Source organism: Haliotis rubra, unplaced genomic scaffold, assembly GCF_003918875.1.
Source record: "Haliotis rubra isolate DU_JTF1 unplaced genomic scaffold, ASM391887v1 Scf851, whole genome shotgun sequence".
Taxonomy (NCBI): domain Eukaryota; kingdom Metazoa; phylum Mollusca; class Gastropoda; order Lepetellida; family Haliotidae; genus Haliotis; species Haliotis rubra.
The window spans coordinates 314,287-330,232 of record NW_025767581.1 but is presented as its reverse complement, the minus strand read 5'-3'; the positions used below and the strand labels follow the sequence as shown (position 1 = coordinate 330,232).

The following is a 15,946-nucleotide window of genomic DNA, read 5'->3' as shown; positions in this document are numbered from 1 at the left end:
AATATACTTTTCTTGAGAAGCAGCCTTTCTAAGTCCACCGTGGTTAGTATCGTGTAAACATGACTCACAAGAGTAGAACAAAACGGGCAAAAGTAGGAATTTCTATGATAAAGTTCTGAAGCAGGTTTTACTCAGAAACATAACAATTACTACTTTGCGTGTGTAGATGTGTATTATATCTTACCATAGTCTCCTCATATATTATTTCCATGTCATTATACCACATGATTTCTAAAATTGTTATAATGTACATCATTTATGTGTGAAATGTATCTATATTTCTTGTACCTACTGTGTAAATATTTGTAGCTTATAGAATATTGCCACTGTTTCTTCATGGAATGCTATGCAATAAATATCTTATCTTATCTTATCTTATTAATATAAAATGTACGTCAGAATACTGTATTCTGCTTTACTGTTATGAATGTGTTCAGATGTGTACATATTTCAAAGGTACAGAATGCAGTATTTTCATTATCGATGGGTGTGACACTGCAGCGCCCTCTTGCGGTCAGTCCACCACAGTATAAGCTGAAATCCTGTAACGGCCGAGGGACATCCCTCTGTTCATGGACCTCCCCTAGCAACTACTGTGCCACGTGTTAGAGAAGCCTTGTCACTGAATGTCTGTGTAAATATGTACCAACATATCCTGCACCCACTGTAATGTTCCATCTTGAAGACTTTTAGCTAGATTACATATACTACACAAAACACGTTTCAGAACATCAGATATTTTTATATTGCTTTTGTTCTTTAACATTGAAGTGACATCTTGCAAATATCAGTCATTCTGACCTCCAGTGCGATTTGTGAGTTTATTCTGTTTCTATGTTTTGAAGAAACATATAGTCTGTTTCAGGACATACAAATGAGTCTTATCCACGTTTTAGGCAAGATATTTTGTGGACGTACCGGTTGCTCTTAAAATACCATTCCGAGAAAATGACTCGTTCAACACAAATTTAAATATTGGCTTCATTTCGAGAATGACCTTGAGGTTCGGCTAAGTGTGTGATCTCTCGGCAATCTTCGAAATAAAAACACCCTGTCAAGACTGGGGGCACCTGCTTAGTTGGACGCGGTATTTGTTCCTTAATTTGTAATAGAAATATATAGCCTTCCTCTTGATTTCAAAATCATTTGCACTCATTCCTACAAATCCGGTTTGATTAACCATGTACCGAAGTTGTTGGATCCACTTTGTGCCATCTTTATCACAGGGATCTGCCGGCTTCAAACGAATACCACACATAGCAACAAGCCTGAAGCCGAACTGGACCAACCTGCTATTTTTAGACTTCAAGCGTATCACTACGGGCTGACATTACACATTTGCGCAACTGGGAAAGTCGCATGTTCACGCTGACCTCACACAACGCTCAGTTATAACAGTGAAACAGAAAACTCCCATTGTTAATATTTATCTATGTTAGATGACTCGAGTTTTTCAAAGATTTCCCCGTGCGATTCACTGCGGCGCGCCTCGTGACGTCACATCCGTATAATCTGAAGGGCTCTCTCCAGCTCAGTCTGAACAATCGATAGCTCTGTTCAACAAGCCTACATCGGATATACTCGCTGGATCTGTATTTTGTCCTTCGTCTGGATTAAGGATTAACTAATCATGGGTTTAGGAAGCTGTTACACCTGCATCAAGTATTTGATGTTTGCATTCAACTTTTTGTTTTGGGTAAGTGATCAATTTTGCTGACTTGTCTGTGCCCACTAACGAATAACAGTGGTCTTTTTGCTTTGCGACTTTGTGTTCAACTCCGATCGTCTCCTCCGTCACATTGTAACTATGTACAGCGCTTCACGCCGGGCTCTTCTTACAGTCATTCGTGGCAAGTGCGTTTAACTGGATATATTCATCTACGGTGCTAAATTTAACCCACACACTGACTTGCAGCCTTTCAAGGTATCGCGCGACCCACTTTACTCAACAGCCCTTGCCCGGAGATTGTTGTTGTGAAAACGGATCCCATCTTTGCACAGACGATGTCTATCGCAGTTTCGTTTTCACTTACTGGGGTGTGATAGTAGGTCGTGTATTTTGTCACACTGGAAACTATCATTTTCACTTGATAAAAACACTCGCTGGCCTCCATTCGAGATATTACTCACTTTCAAGCAGACAGCTGCGGACGGTTTTGAATGCAAGGCATGTCGTCTGCTTCGACCCGAGTCTATATACAGCACGATAACCATACGGACATCGTGCAGCTCGTGCATTTTGAAAGCAGGTTAGAATTTACAACGGTCGGGATTATTACGGAATTTGTCCTGCGGCAACGCGCGTAGCATTGTGAAAAAGGAGACAGGTTTTTAACGCATGGGTGCTCAAACCTGCCCTGTGTATGCCCGCCATTCGCCGCCCACCTGTGTTCAAAGGCTCCCCTCCCGCCTACAATGGGGGCTCGTTGACGCCGGGTGCCCTGTGGTGAGAGGATGGGGGATAAATCCATGTTGCGTTTAATTAGGCGATCGTTGTTTTATTGGCATTCTTAACTATGACCGCAGCAGTTTTGTTATCTTGAAGTGCGTAACTAGGCTTATGAAATTCTGAGCTGATCGTGGTCTGCTGTTCGCACCTGTATGTAAGCCGGATGCGTTTCTATTTAGTGATCAATACGTGCTTTCAAATTTGAAAAGGAAGTTCTGTCACACTCTAAATGGGTTGTACAATTACAACGGCAATGGTGTTAGTCTAATTATTGATATTAAAGTTTAAGAGAGACATAAAATGATGCTAAAAGTCAGACTGTATTTAGAACGGACTTTCAACCACAGTCCGCACTAGAAACTACGATAAATTCAAAACAAAGGCAAAAATGTGTGAAATTCCACCCTTCCAAGTGAAAAGCGTACATCGACATTCAGACAGTTGTATTCAACTGATACTACTGGTAGCACACGTTGAAATCTACTAAGTGTTTGAAATAAAACTAGCTGTATCAGTTTGAATTTACATTTGATTTACGACAACTGTCGTGTTTACGTTTCTTCAAGTAGTGTATGGTTTGTTTATCCGTGTGGGAATCTAGACTGACATCTGATAGTTCCACTTAGAATACACCTGAGTCTGAACAACCTTATCTTTCGCCCCAGAGACATATGACAGCCGCGCAAGTGATGATGGTATTATTGTCAAGGAAGCAGTTAAGAATGAATTATTGACACCCTTCACATATTTTCATCAGGGAAATGTTTAAGTATGCACATGGGTAGTTTCGAAGTATTTCGAAAGAATACACTGTTTCTGTTTTAATCTATTTTCCACCAGAATGTACATTTTGGAATTTGATTGTGGAAGAAGAAACTAATTTTAATGCACATTTGTCAGAAAGTTAAAGAGCTATAAGTTTCAAAATACTAGTAGTTAAAAAAGGTGAAGCTACCTTGATCATTTTCACATTTGGATTGTTTCACCAACAATTGGAGAATTAACTTGATCAAAACTGGTTAAGAACGAGCGTATTGTCCGATTGTTTTGGAGAAGTATCTGTTCGCAATATATTAATATGAATATGGATAGCAATATATTTATTCCTATTCTGCAAAACGTCATCACTTGCAAGTCAGGGGAGGACATATGGCTCACTGCTGGCCATCCACGCTCACACTAGAGGGTCGGGTGGTCAAGCTTTCTATAAGGCGTGGATGATTGTACGTGTTTTCTGTCACTGGTGTATTTGGTCCAGAGGATAATTGTTATAAAGTATAAAATAATATACTTTTTTGATTGATTGAAACATATTTTATTCAATTAAGAAACGGATTGGGCACAAATTATCCAACTTGAATAAGCCCTCTCCACATAGTTACAAGTGTATATTACAAACAAGTTCAACAAGAGGCAGACAAAGGGTATAGATATGTACAGACAGAGTTATTTAAATCGTTTAGTGTTATGGATGTAGATATGTACACTTTTAAAAACATTCTGATTTTCACTAAGCGAGAGACCTGCATTGCCATTTAAGATGAGATTAATATCAATACATGCTCTATTATTCACTATATTTTCTAAAGATGTTAACATTTGTTCTCTTCGAATTATATATAATGGACATTCAAGAAAATAATGAAAAGCATTTTTACAATTATGGCCACACTGACAAAGTGCATCATTTCTAACATTAATTCTGAATAAATCTTAATTAAGTGTACTTGTCATATATATACTTTTTTGAGCAAGAGAAACTAACAGGTGTGGGTCCCAAGTCCTTATAATGACAGCATGCATGTTCAAATGGCACATTTCCAGTCGTTCTTATGATACATAGGATAGCTTGGCAATGACTATAGGACTAGTGCCAGGTTCTGATTCATTCGACCTGATGGCATAACCCCGAGGTTGGACGTAGAGGTAAACGTCATTATTTCCCAAGGAAATCTGCCAACGCAATGTCGCGCGAGAGCATGTGTAAACTCTATCATGTGAATACGTTGCAAGTGTATCCGGGTCACTATGACTCGCTCGAATTACTGCTGGTGCATTGTGAGCAGGGATAACCATAGACCCACCTTGTACAACGATTCCCCAATGCTATATCGGGATCATGGTCACCTTGATGTAGACGTCTCAGCAATAGTAGTTCGTCTTGTCATAGTTTCGTCTGTCCTGTGGGTTGTTATAATAATTCTAATAATGGTTTGTTGACTGTGAATCCTTTCACGAAGCAACCTTTACTAAGGTTAACATTAACTCCCAGTCTTTAGCATTGCACTAAGGTTACCATAGTGACTTAGTGCTTTGTAAAGGAGGCCCAGTGCGTTTAGACAATAACTTCAAAAGTCTGGAATGAGTCGATGACATCATGATTGACAGGTGAAATGACACCCATAATCTGCCTCCTTGTGCAGTGGGTGCAATGAATGTTATTGTGGGACCCTTGGGAAGTTGTATGTATTGTTTGTTCTGTGGCTATTCTCTACAAGTTTGCCTAGGGTAGCCTCGTGGTTAAAGCGTTCGCTCATCACGCAGAAGGCAGGGGTTCGATTCTCCACATGGGTACACAGAATATTCTGCACTACAGTAGCACAGAACGGCTTCGTACAATATACATGACTACATGTACATTTTAATCAGTTAAAATATATGATAACCATCACATGGTGTTTACGTGTAAAAGAGCCAGGTTTTCATAGCTTTGTTAAGGCACGGGGATCTATTCACTATTCACCCTTGTTTTATGAATTTAAGGAGACAGTAGTAACTATTCATGGGATTAAAGCATCACTAGAGATTGTCATAGAGCGTAATTAGCAGACGAAGGCCTGACAGGAGACAGATTGTAATGTGTAATTACATAATGTTATCAGAATACGGGCGTTACAGAAATTGCATTCTTCTAACCCGGGGTTTGCGGTTACGCCAAAATAAAGTTGTTTAAAAACAAGGTCATCACATAGCCCGGGCGTTTGGCACATTCCACGATGGTGGTACGTACAAGATGAAGTTATGTCAACTTGAATTGCGAATCTCTGCACACAAAGATATTTAGTTAGTGTTGAAATCGAAGATGGTAAATAACATTTTTGAATGTTAGTATCAAATAAGACTGAATAAAGTCATCGCTACAAATTTGACAGAATGTTCGATGAAGGCGTGTAGGCCAAGGGTGTATGTTATGGTAATTAAACACTAGTTTGCGAGTCAGGAAGTGCACACGAGACGGTCTGGTGCGCGTCTATATAAAACTGACAGACCCACAGCTTGTCTCTTTCTGCTTGTTATAAATAGCCAGTCTCATCCTCACACCCTTTACAGTAATGATCAACAGGAAGCGTGCATTCCGGATAGTCAGCCAGTGTTGATATTTATTCCCACAAAACGGAAAACGAAAACATATGCTATATATTTGGAGTCACAGTCGTGGCCATTGAGGCAGTTGCAGTGTGTTGAGGTTGATGTAATAGCAATATTTTAGTCGGTTGTATTCATGTGAAAGCATGAAGCAAATGTTTCCTTTACGTCTCTTGATTAACGCTGCACTCATCAATATTCCTGAAGAATAACGTCGTTCTGGAAACAAAACGAGCCATGACCAGACTACGTGGAGTCCCAGAATATAGAAGATTTTATGGAAACAAACAATTCCATTTAAACTAGAAAAGTAGCCCAGTGAGATGGGAGATTCAGAACCCGGGGAAATCTATCCTTGCTTCATTTAGGACTTTATAGCTTTGCAGAAAGGGCTGGGCAGTAGGGAAAGTAATGTGGTTCAGGGTCTCGATCCACTAAGCGTTCGTAACGTTACGACCTGTCGTAACTCTATAGTTTACCATAGGCCGACTGTCGTAGCGGTACGAAGGTTTTGTGGATCGAGACCCAGGAACTGTGAGACAGACTATAATAATCCAACTATTGACGCCTCTCAAGGCAAGCATTCGTTGCTGAAGACAAATTCTGAACCGGAATTTTAGGGGTCACGTGTTCTTTATGGATAGATACAGGAAGATAATTTAAGGGCAGCTTACATATGTAGAAATCCGAACTGTGACAGGTCAAGCTGCAATACTCATGGGACATGGCGTGTTGAGCATCCTGTTCAGGAAATGTTAAGTTTCTAGTAATTGTTTCGTTTGTTATACAATGAGTAATACATGTACAACCTGGTTTCTGAAACAGATGTGTTTGCAGAGAACTGGGTCAGGTGAGGTGAGGTGAAATTGGGTTTTACGTCGTACTTGAGAATATTTCGCTCATATGACGACGTGCATGCGTGTGTATGTGTATGTGCGGCTGCTTGTGCTAGCCCAGACTGAAGCTGGTTTTATAGTGCTAGCCCACTGAGATACCATGCCGCAGTGAAGCATGAATATCCCACTCAGACACATTATACTGACTCCGAGCCGACCAGTCCTTGTTGTACCCATTAATGCCGAGCGCCAGGCAGGGACCAACAAGTACCATATTTTAACGTCTTTTGGTATGACGCGGTCGGGGATCGAACTGGGTCAGCTTCATCAAGAATTTAAGGAATGCTGAAATCCCGGTGGTCGAAAGGTGTCGGCAATTGCATGGAATAGATATGCGCCAGAACCCAAAGTCGCTGGTTCGAATCCGGTTCGCCTTGAGTATGATTCACTAGTCGTTGTTTTCACTACATAACTGAACGTGTAAAAGCTGCGTCCCTTCATACTTTTAAGTCTGACGCGCTCTGAAATAACTTGGATTTTGAAAGGTAGTGTTAACTCACTCGCTTGAGAATTGGGACAAGATTAAATCGCACTTCAACAGAATGTGATGGGCCACTAAGACGTCCAGCCTTATGTGCCAGGTCCTTAATAATCTAGATTGACCGTGAGTACGATCGTGTCTTTGTGGTAATGATGCACCGTCCTGTGTTTTTCAGGCCACACTGACAGCTATAAAACGGAAAAACTATACAAAACTCACACACGCACATGAAGTGTCAATTAGAAGGGCCGTTACTGCGCTAAAAACAAATTGTTATTGATGAGAAAATGTACTGATGTCGACTCAAGTTCCCGAACGGTGCTGTCTAACAATTCAATTCAAGAAACATCCCCGACAAACTACAACGACATTGAGGCATAGCTACAACACTTGAATAATGTAAATAATTGTTCTTCATATCGATATTCAGTTTACATTACGACAAAAATAGAAACCCACAAAAGAGAGGTCTTACGATCAATACCTTTAGTGTGCGTATCGATTGACCTTGGCGGGACTTGTGGTTCATCCACGTATGACGGGATATCACGCTTATGTGTGATACATCATTTTTCGAACTATATGAGACAGCTGTTGTAATTTCAACAAAGAATAATGCCGCAGGCTTGTGATGTCTCAATGCGCAACAGTGCAAGTCGGATCTAAACTTAACTTAATAAGGTAGTTCCATGATACCATTAAGATACTGACAGTTTGTTGATTTATTTATTGCAGATTTCGAAAGCGATATTCTGCTGGTAATTCTGAGTAAATATTTCAGCATGTAGGTTTAATTTTAATTAGCTTAATGTTCGTTCGACCTTTATGTTATGATTAACATACCGTATCCGGGTATACTGTGTATATTAGGTGCAGTTTTATCTACAACTGTGAGGTATATGTTTGAAATGCTTGTCCTCGTTATAACGCCCTCCAATGTGACTAATAAGCTTAAAGTATGCGGAATCTTGACAAGCATTCATGATGGACGCCCAACCGAACTATTTATGGTTATGGTGTTTGTGCATTATCTCATGACAGGTCATATCGGGCTTGTTCTCTGCGCTGTTGGAATCGTTTCTTACAGATTACTAACTTTCTTGGTCGTTTTATTTGCCTGGTCAGATATATATTACTTTCTTCCTGCAAATTGTATGAGTTGCGGGGTCTCGGTAGGGCATTACATGATTGCCCTTTTCGCTAACACTTTGTGTTACCACGTTTTTCAGTGATCCATACATACATTTTCCGTTGGTATTTTACCTCCTGCGCCAAATGGAATCTGTTTTATCGGATAATGGGGACTGGCTATTCTCTGATGTTGACGTTTTACAGTTTAATGAATAAAGGGGCGCAGTATTGAATATTTTGACGTTGCAAATGGACGCAGTGACGCCAACGCCGACACTGAAGTGCATGCAGGGCACATACCCAAGTTTTACCAGCCCTGATTTAAATCCAAACCTTATCGACAGAGTGCAGTGTTTCAGTAACAGCATGTTCAACACATTAGATGCCTCGAAAACAACTTGAAATAAAAATAAACTATCCATAAATACTCGTGTCATCGGTTAATGTGGTGTAGAATGTGTTCGTCAACGTGTTCTACAATTACAGGATTGAAAGGCTAATCACTGGCGACACTTCCAAGTGTCAGGAGTGTTTTACACGTCGCGCATGCTTTGGACCGAAGAACGTCAGTACCTAATGTGTTGGGCATTATGCAAGGTCACGTCCGACGCTTTGATCCGGGTCAGTTAAAACCCGGGCATTCATCCTCTACAGGCATGTATGGGGATTCAGAATGCCTAGAAACCCATGAGAGGACGTAGGAATGACGATCACACCTTCTTGAGGCTATAAAACAGCATCAAGTCCGTATGCCCTTTGGCTGCGGACTAATCTTCCGAGCCAGTGCGATGAAACCAAGGTTGAAAATTATGCTTGTTAAGCGTGAGGTGACCAAGACTTGGGCGAATTATCAATATGAATCATTTAGGTCGGACCTCGCGGGTTTGAATTCCTAAAATTCACTGTTTAGTACTTGCAACAATATCTTCATGACTTCCGAGCATTAACGTGACTTGCCTATCATAAAAAAAACTGTTGTATCGCCTGTGGGGTAGGGTTAGGTTTGGAAGAGGACGGGGTCAAAAGAATATTTTGACCAACTTCTTCGGGCCTCTCGCTCCTGACAGGCACAGAAGTGAAGTCTGGTATTGGTGAAGGTGGTATCAGCAATATTGGGATGAATGAATGGCTATGATATATTGAAGCATTTCTGGATTTTCCAAGGAAATAAATTCGTTCATCACGCCGAAGATTCAGGTTCCATTCACAACATTGGTATAATGTGTAAGGGGCGGTGGGGTAGCCTGGTCGTTAAAGCATTCGCTCGTCACGTCGAAGACCAGGGTTCGATTCCCCACATGGGTACAATGTGTGAAGCCCATTTCTGGTGTCCCTCGCCCTGCAGATTAGTGTTGGGAATTGGTTGAAATATCACAATCGATGATTGCTTCATTACCAACGAACAATCATCGAAAAGAATTGGTTAGCGTCATTTTTCAGATTTTCCTATCCAGGTTGTTATTGCACATATGTATAACATGATGCAACTCGCTACTTTAAAGTGATGACTTATATATCTTGAACATAAACTTCCTGGGGTCTTCAAGAAGTATTCAGTCATGGCTTTTCAGTTAGTGAAGTGAGTTTTTTATGAATTAAACACGTTTTCAGGCACTGACAACTTCAACGATATGTTCCATTGTCAAGTTTTTCAAAGACTAAAACAGTAGTTCAAAAATCGTTTATGTTCGATTATGAGAAAATGTGATCGATTGCTTGGTCGTTTGGTCACTGCGACCAATCTTCGATTATTTCAATTAATCGGAACACCACTACTTCAGATATTGCTGGAATATTGCAATAAGCCATACTTTTAATGTGTGAAGCCTATTCCAGGTGTCACCCACCGTGACATTGCTGGAATGTTCCTAAAACGGCATGAAACCATACTCACTCACTCATCTGTGGACCTGCTCGTCCCTGTGTGCAGATATACCGCTTCTAAATATGCGAGGGTTATTTCATGAAATTATATGGAACCGTAACCCAACGATGGTTTCGGTTTCACACTGCATTGATATATGTTGCATCAATTGCCACTTCATCTCTGTAATTGATGTATGGTTGGGCATGATCACTTGTAAGTGTTTTTTTCTAAGTGTGTAATGCAATCTATTGTAACGTTTCATCTCGGTGTTTTGTTCACTCTGTCGGTTCTGGCTATCGATGTGCACCAAGCCCTGGCATTATTGCCGTGCGTGCGAAAGCGTTGAAACAGTCAATACGTACATGAAGAAAGCGCAATTATCGTACGTAATTCATTGCGTCCCCAAGGTCGTTGATAGTAGCTTATCGCGAGAACTGTTGGGATTGCAGTCTTGATGTATATTGCTGATCTATCTTGACATATATGATCGATACAGTTTGATCCTTTCCACTGCAAAACAACTTTAGAGAATGTATTAATGGGTCCCCGCTTCTGATGGTTAACGTCACAATAGACGGTTAGTCTCCCTCACAATAGACGGTTACTCTACCTCACAATAGATGGTTAGTTACCCTCACAATAGACGGTTACTCTCCCTCACAATAGACGGTTACTCTACCTCACAATAGATGGTTAGTCTCCCTCACAATAGACGGTTACTCTACCTCACGATAGACGGTTACTCTCCCTCACGATAGACGGTTACTCTCCCTCACAATAGATGGTTACTCTCCCTCACAATAGATGGTTAGTCACCCTCACAATAGACGGGTACTCTCCCTCACAATAGACGGTTACTCTCCCTCACAATAGACGGTTACTCTCCCTCACAATAGACGGTTAGACGGTTAGTCTCCCTCACAATAGACGGTTACTTTCCCTCACAATAGTTACTCTCCCTTAGACGGTTACTCTCCTCACAATAGACGGTTACTCTCCCCTCACAATAGACTGTTACTCTCCCTCACAATAGATGGTTACTCTCCCTCACAATAGACGGTTACTTTCCCTCAAAATAGATGGTTACTCTCCCTCACAATAGACGGTTACTCTCCCTCACAATAGACGGTTACTCTCCCTCACAATAGACGGTTACTGTCCCCACAATAGATGGTTAGTCTCCCTCACAATAGACGGTTACTCTCCCCCACAATAGACGGTTACTTTCCCTCACAATAGATGGTTACTCTCCCTCACAATAGACGGTTACTTTCCCTCAAAATAGATGGTTACTCTCCCTCACAATAGACGGTTACTCTCCCTCACAATAGACGGTTACTGTCCCCCACAACAGATGGTTAGTCTCCCTCACAATAGACGGTTACTCTGCCCCACAATAGATGGTTAGTCTCCCTCACAATAGATGGTTACTCTCCCTCACAATAGACAGTTACCCTCCCCCACAATAGATGGCTTCTCTTCCTCCCATCAGTGGCTGATGATGTTAGGATATTCCTGCTTGCAAGCTATACTGTGTAGGGTAACGATTATGTTTCCGCTGGTGCTGCGTTGTACATAAAGGATTGGTCCTTCATTTTGGGACTTTTGTGTTGACATTGAGGGTGATGTTTCAAGGGCGTGAGTGATTGTGTGTTCAACTCCACATATGATGACAGGGGACACCAGCAATGCAATTACCATATTGTTCCCATTGGGAATCGAACTTCTGTCCTCGGTGATTCGAGTGAACGCACTAACCTCAAGGCTCACTCAGTACCCAATTTCAAGGATGAACATTCAGAAATAGAAGAAAACATGTTATTCTGTAATGTATGGCTGAATTATTGGGGAGAAAGTATGTTTCGTGTTTATTCCCGGCGTGACAGAGAAGTTATTGTTTGTTCTGCAACAACATTTACTTCGCGTACATTCCCTGACACTTCCAGGAGCTGTTGCCATGGTGACAGCATCGAGATGTTATCAAGAATATTTTTGTCTCCCAATCAACATTAATCCCCTGTAGGCATCGATCAGTCCATTGATGACTCGGATGATGGTAGCGCCATTAACACATCTTGCATACTTTCTCAGATGTGAAATGACAGGTTTATCACGGGCACAGATTCTGTCCACATTACTTGGGTTGGTTTATGCAGCACTACATAGGTCAAGTCGACACAGTGTTTATATTTCTGACTTTTGTTTCTTCGTTACAGAAAGAAAAGTGTGGTTTTATGATTTTCCCAACGACATGATGCACAGAAAAGAATATGTTGTGCATCCAACAACCGTTTGGTTCATCATGGCTGATGATATCTGATGGTCAGGCTCGCTGACTTGGTTTATACATGCCATCATACCGCGTGTATATGCTCTTGATGTCAACCTCAGGGTTATTAGTTCCAGACCCGATTATATACGGGCCTCTATCATACTACTGTAAGTGTTGAATGCTACGTTTATATGAACACAAACGCACCGGGTGGAGCCATACATGTGTGTGAATGTTTTCCAACGCAGTCAGTAGTACTGGTCTTGCAAAACCCAATACTGTTAAAGGCTGTTAAAGGCGATAGTGAGCAAACTTCCCCTGTAGGTGAGAAGCTGTTATTGATCGAGTCTGAGCAAGACAAACCAGTGGTAGATATAGGAAGCAACTTCCGACGTCGTCGGGGCACAATTACTTACCGAACAAGTCATCGTACCCATCAATCAGATTTTTTGACATGCCATCATCCGGGTTATCGGGACCAATTCTCCTCAACCTGGAATTTCTACAGCGAAGCTGGGGCGGTGGGGTACCTAATGGACAAAGCGTTTCCTCGTCACGCTGATGAGGAGGGGGTGGATTCCGCACATTAGATTCTGTGCATGAAGCCGATTTCTGGTATCCTTCGCTGGGATGTTCCTATAGTCAGCGCGACACTTATTTATATATACTCTCTTACTCTACAGAAGCAGTATTGCCGATGTGACGTTAAATAATAACTCGCTCACTCACTACAGAAGCAGATATGTGTTGGATGGTAAGGTTATGGATAGTCCACTCAGGGAAATGCATGTATTTCGGTCATAATAATTTCTCACCACCCGCTGTTTTCCGTTGTTCGCTGGGGATTTAGGGTCTCTGCTTGTTGTTCACGGGAAGAGAACAGGCTTGATCGAGGACCGACGTACACAACGTGTGACCTGTTGAAGTCTGTCATCGTATCTCTACGACGTTGTCGTCGTCGTTGTTCATGCTGTCATCAGCTCTGTATCCGCTGAGCTGCTGCTCTGATAATTTGCACAATAAATAAATATATTTGATAATTTGGTATAGATGGAATGTTCCTGATAGCGTCTTCATCCCTCGCTGAATCCTTTCACTTGATTCTCACCAGGAATTCCACGGAACGGTTAGTTCACTAAGACCCCTTTCGCCATCTTTTTAGACCAACAATTAATGTCTGAAATAAAACTATTTCCCAGAACAAAAAACAGTTGTAAATTACCCTCATAACAAAAGAGAAAACAGATAACAACCCAGAAACTGTTCATTTTCAGAAACTCCTTTTGCATGAGATGTAGCGGATATGTTCGTGTCATTCTCTTATGCCGACCTACCACTTGTATTCCATGACTAATATGTACCAACGTTTCCTGTTGAAAACAAATGTCAATTCACTTCGCTCATTGTCTCTATTTGCGTGGAAGAGAAAGCGCCAGCGCCTACGCACAGATATAAAACATGTCGAGTGTGTCTGTATCAGTTACACTACAGATGTTCTCGTATGTCTCAGATAAAGCGCTTCAGTTGCGTTACATCTGACTCACCTCAAGAACGAACTTCGGTTCGTTTGGAAAAAATCACTACGCTGTAATTGATTAGTTGATTCTGCGTGTTTGTACAGTTAAGCAGGTTCTCTATGATATTTGAGGAAACTTGATATAAAGTGTCACGCGTAAAAGGCGACTAACGGGATCGGGTGGTCAGGCCCGCTGACTTGGTTGACACATGTCATCGGTTCCCAATTGCGCAGATCGATGCTCATGCTGTTGATCACTGGATTGTCTGGTCCAGACTCGATTATTTACAGACCGCCGCCATATAGCTGGAATATTGCTGAGTGCGGCGTAAAACTAAACTCACTCACTCACTCGTTACGAGAATACCTGTTACGTATACATAACTTAACCTTACTCGTGTTTGAGGGTTGCCTTACCTTACCATTGTCAAACCTGTAAACATAATCCTTATCAAACACGTATTAGTTACCTTCTCTTGTGATAACAATAGAATGGATCGCGGATGTACACTGGATTATCGAGGATAGCTTGAATGTCGTCATATTTGTTGGGAAGGCGAGTGCCCATTTCCATAAATGTTTTGAATTGCAGTTAAGCACTAAATCATTATAAGGGTATTTACAAAACTGAATTGAATTTTGGCTAGACTTGCTCCTCAACAACCAAGTAAGTGGCGCCCAAGTGGATCGGATGGTGAAGCTCTGAGACATGGTTGCCAAGGGTGTGGCTCATATCGCATGAGATCAATCGCTGGTTTGTCTCGTCCAGATTATTTACAGGCTGACGTCAGGGGCGGTGGGGTAGCCTAGTGGTGAAAGCGTTCGCTCGACACGCCGAAGACCCGGGTTCGATTCCACCCATGGGTACAATGTGTGAAGCCCATTTCTGGTGTCCCCGCCGTGATGTCGCTGGAATATTGCTAAAAGCGGCGTATAAACATGCTCGCTCACTACAGGCACCGTTATCAAGAAGGTGTTCCTACACCGAAACGTCGAACTCATCGCAATAAAGACGTTGGGGAATCGAACCTGGGTCTTTGGCGTGACGAGCGAACGCTTCAATCACTAGGCTACCCGTCCACCCACAAAAAAGCTGACCCTTGATATAGCAGAAATAATGTTAAAGGGTCAATAAACCAGTCTAACTTATGTTTATTACTACCTTGGTGAAATCGGGTCTTTACATTTAATCTGCTTTGTAATGTGTTCAACAAGGCGAATGTAGCTGGCCTTCAACGGTACACAGTTTAGTATCGCATATTGAGCATAATCTCGATCACTCGGTGACTTCAAACACATTTTCGACATAACACCTTTATCACTATGTGGAACAAGCCATTTTATCACGCTTTCAAATGTGATTATGATAATCTTATTTGATATACTTCATTTGCCAGGTTGTTCTTTGTTCCGAGTTGGAGAGTATTAGAAATAATAGGGAGTAAGCCCAACCTGCAGCGTTAATAGCATTACAGTGTTATTCACGTCCTCAGTTTCCCAGTGACCTCCTCCATTCAGTATACGTAACCAGTGCTGTGATAACGTGACTACAGAAGTAGACTATACCACGTGGCTACTTAAACGTTAAGCCCAACCGATTGCATTGTTAATTATGGCATTGTTACACATGGGCGTTGCCGTTGGATACGACCTTGACCGCCGACGTGCAACGTAGACTAATACGTTGAATCGACATTATGTAGCTATCAGAAAGCATTTAAACATCGGACTCTGTCACTGGACAGTCACAAAGTACTGTTCTCTCGACATGTTCATGAGTAATGGCAGGATGTCTACCCCCTGAAGCTTTCTGAATCATTTACAGTTGACACTGATCTCATTTCCATAGCTTCATGTCTGGACAATTGTCAGTGCGGCGTAAAGCAAAACAATCCGTTGTTTCTATTTGATAACCAACAATACGAAAACATGGGAAAATGAACAGGATATGTTGTTTGGATGGATACA

At 41.6% G+C, this 15,946-nt stretch overlaps 1 protein-coding gene across 3 annotated transcripts in view; it reads left to right on the top strand.

The window, feature by feature from the left end:
- The first annotated feature begins 1,493 nt into the window (after positions 1-1,493).
- The window catches only part of LOC124262745 (CD9 antigen-like), a 72,476-nt gene continuing 58,023 nt past the window's right edge, over positions 1,494-15,946 (top strand). For all 3 annotated transcript variants that reach the window (XM_046697293.1, XM_046697294.1, XM_046697292.1), the window contains exon 1: positions 1,494-1,696. In XM_046697293.1, the coding sequence (XP_046553249.1) occupies positions 1,631-1,696 (66 nt within the window). In that variant the 5' untranslated portion in view covers positions 1,494-1,630. The remainder of the gene's footprint in view (positions 1,697-15,946) is intronic.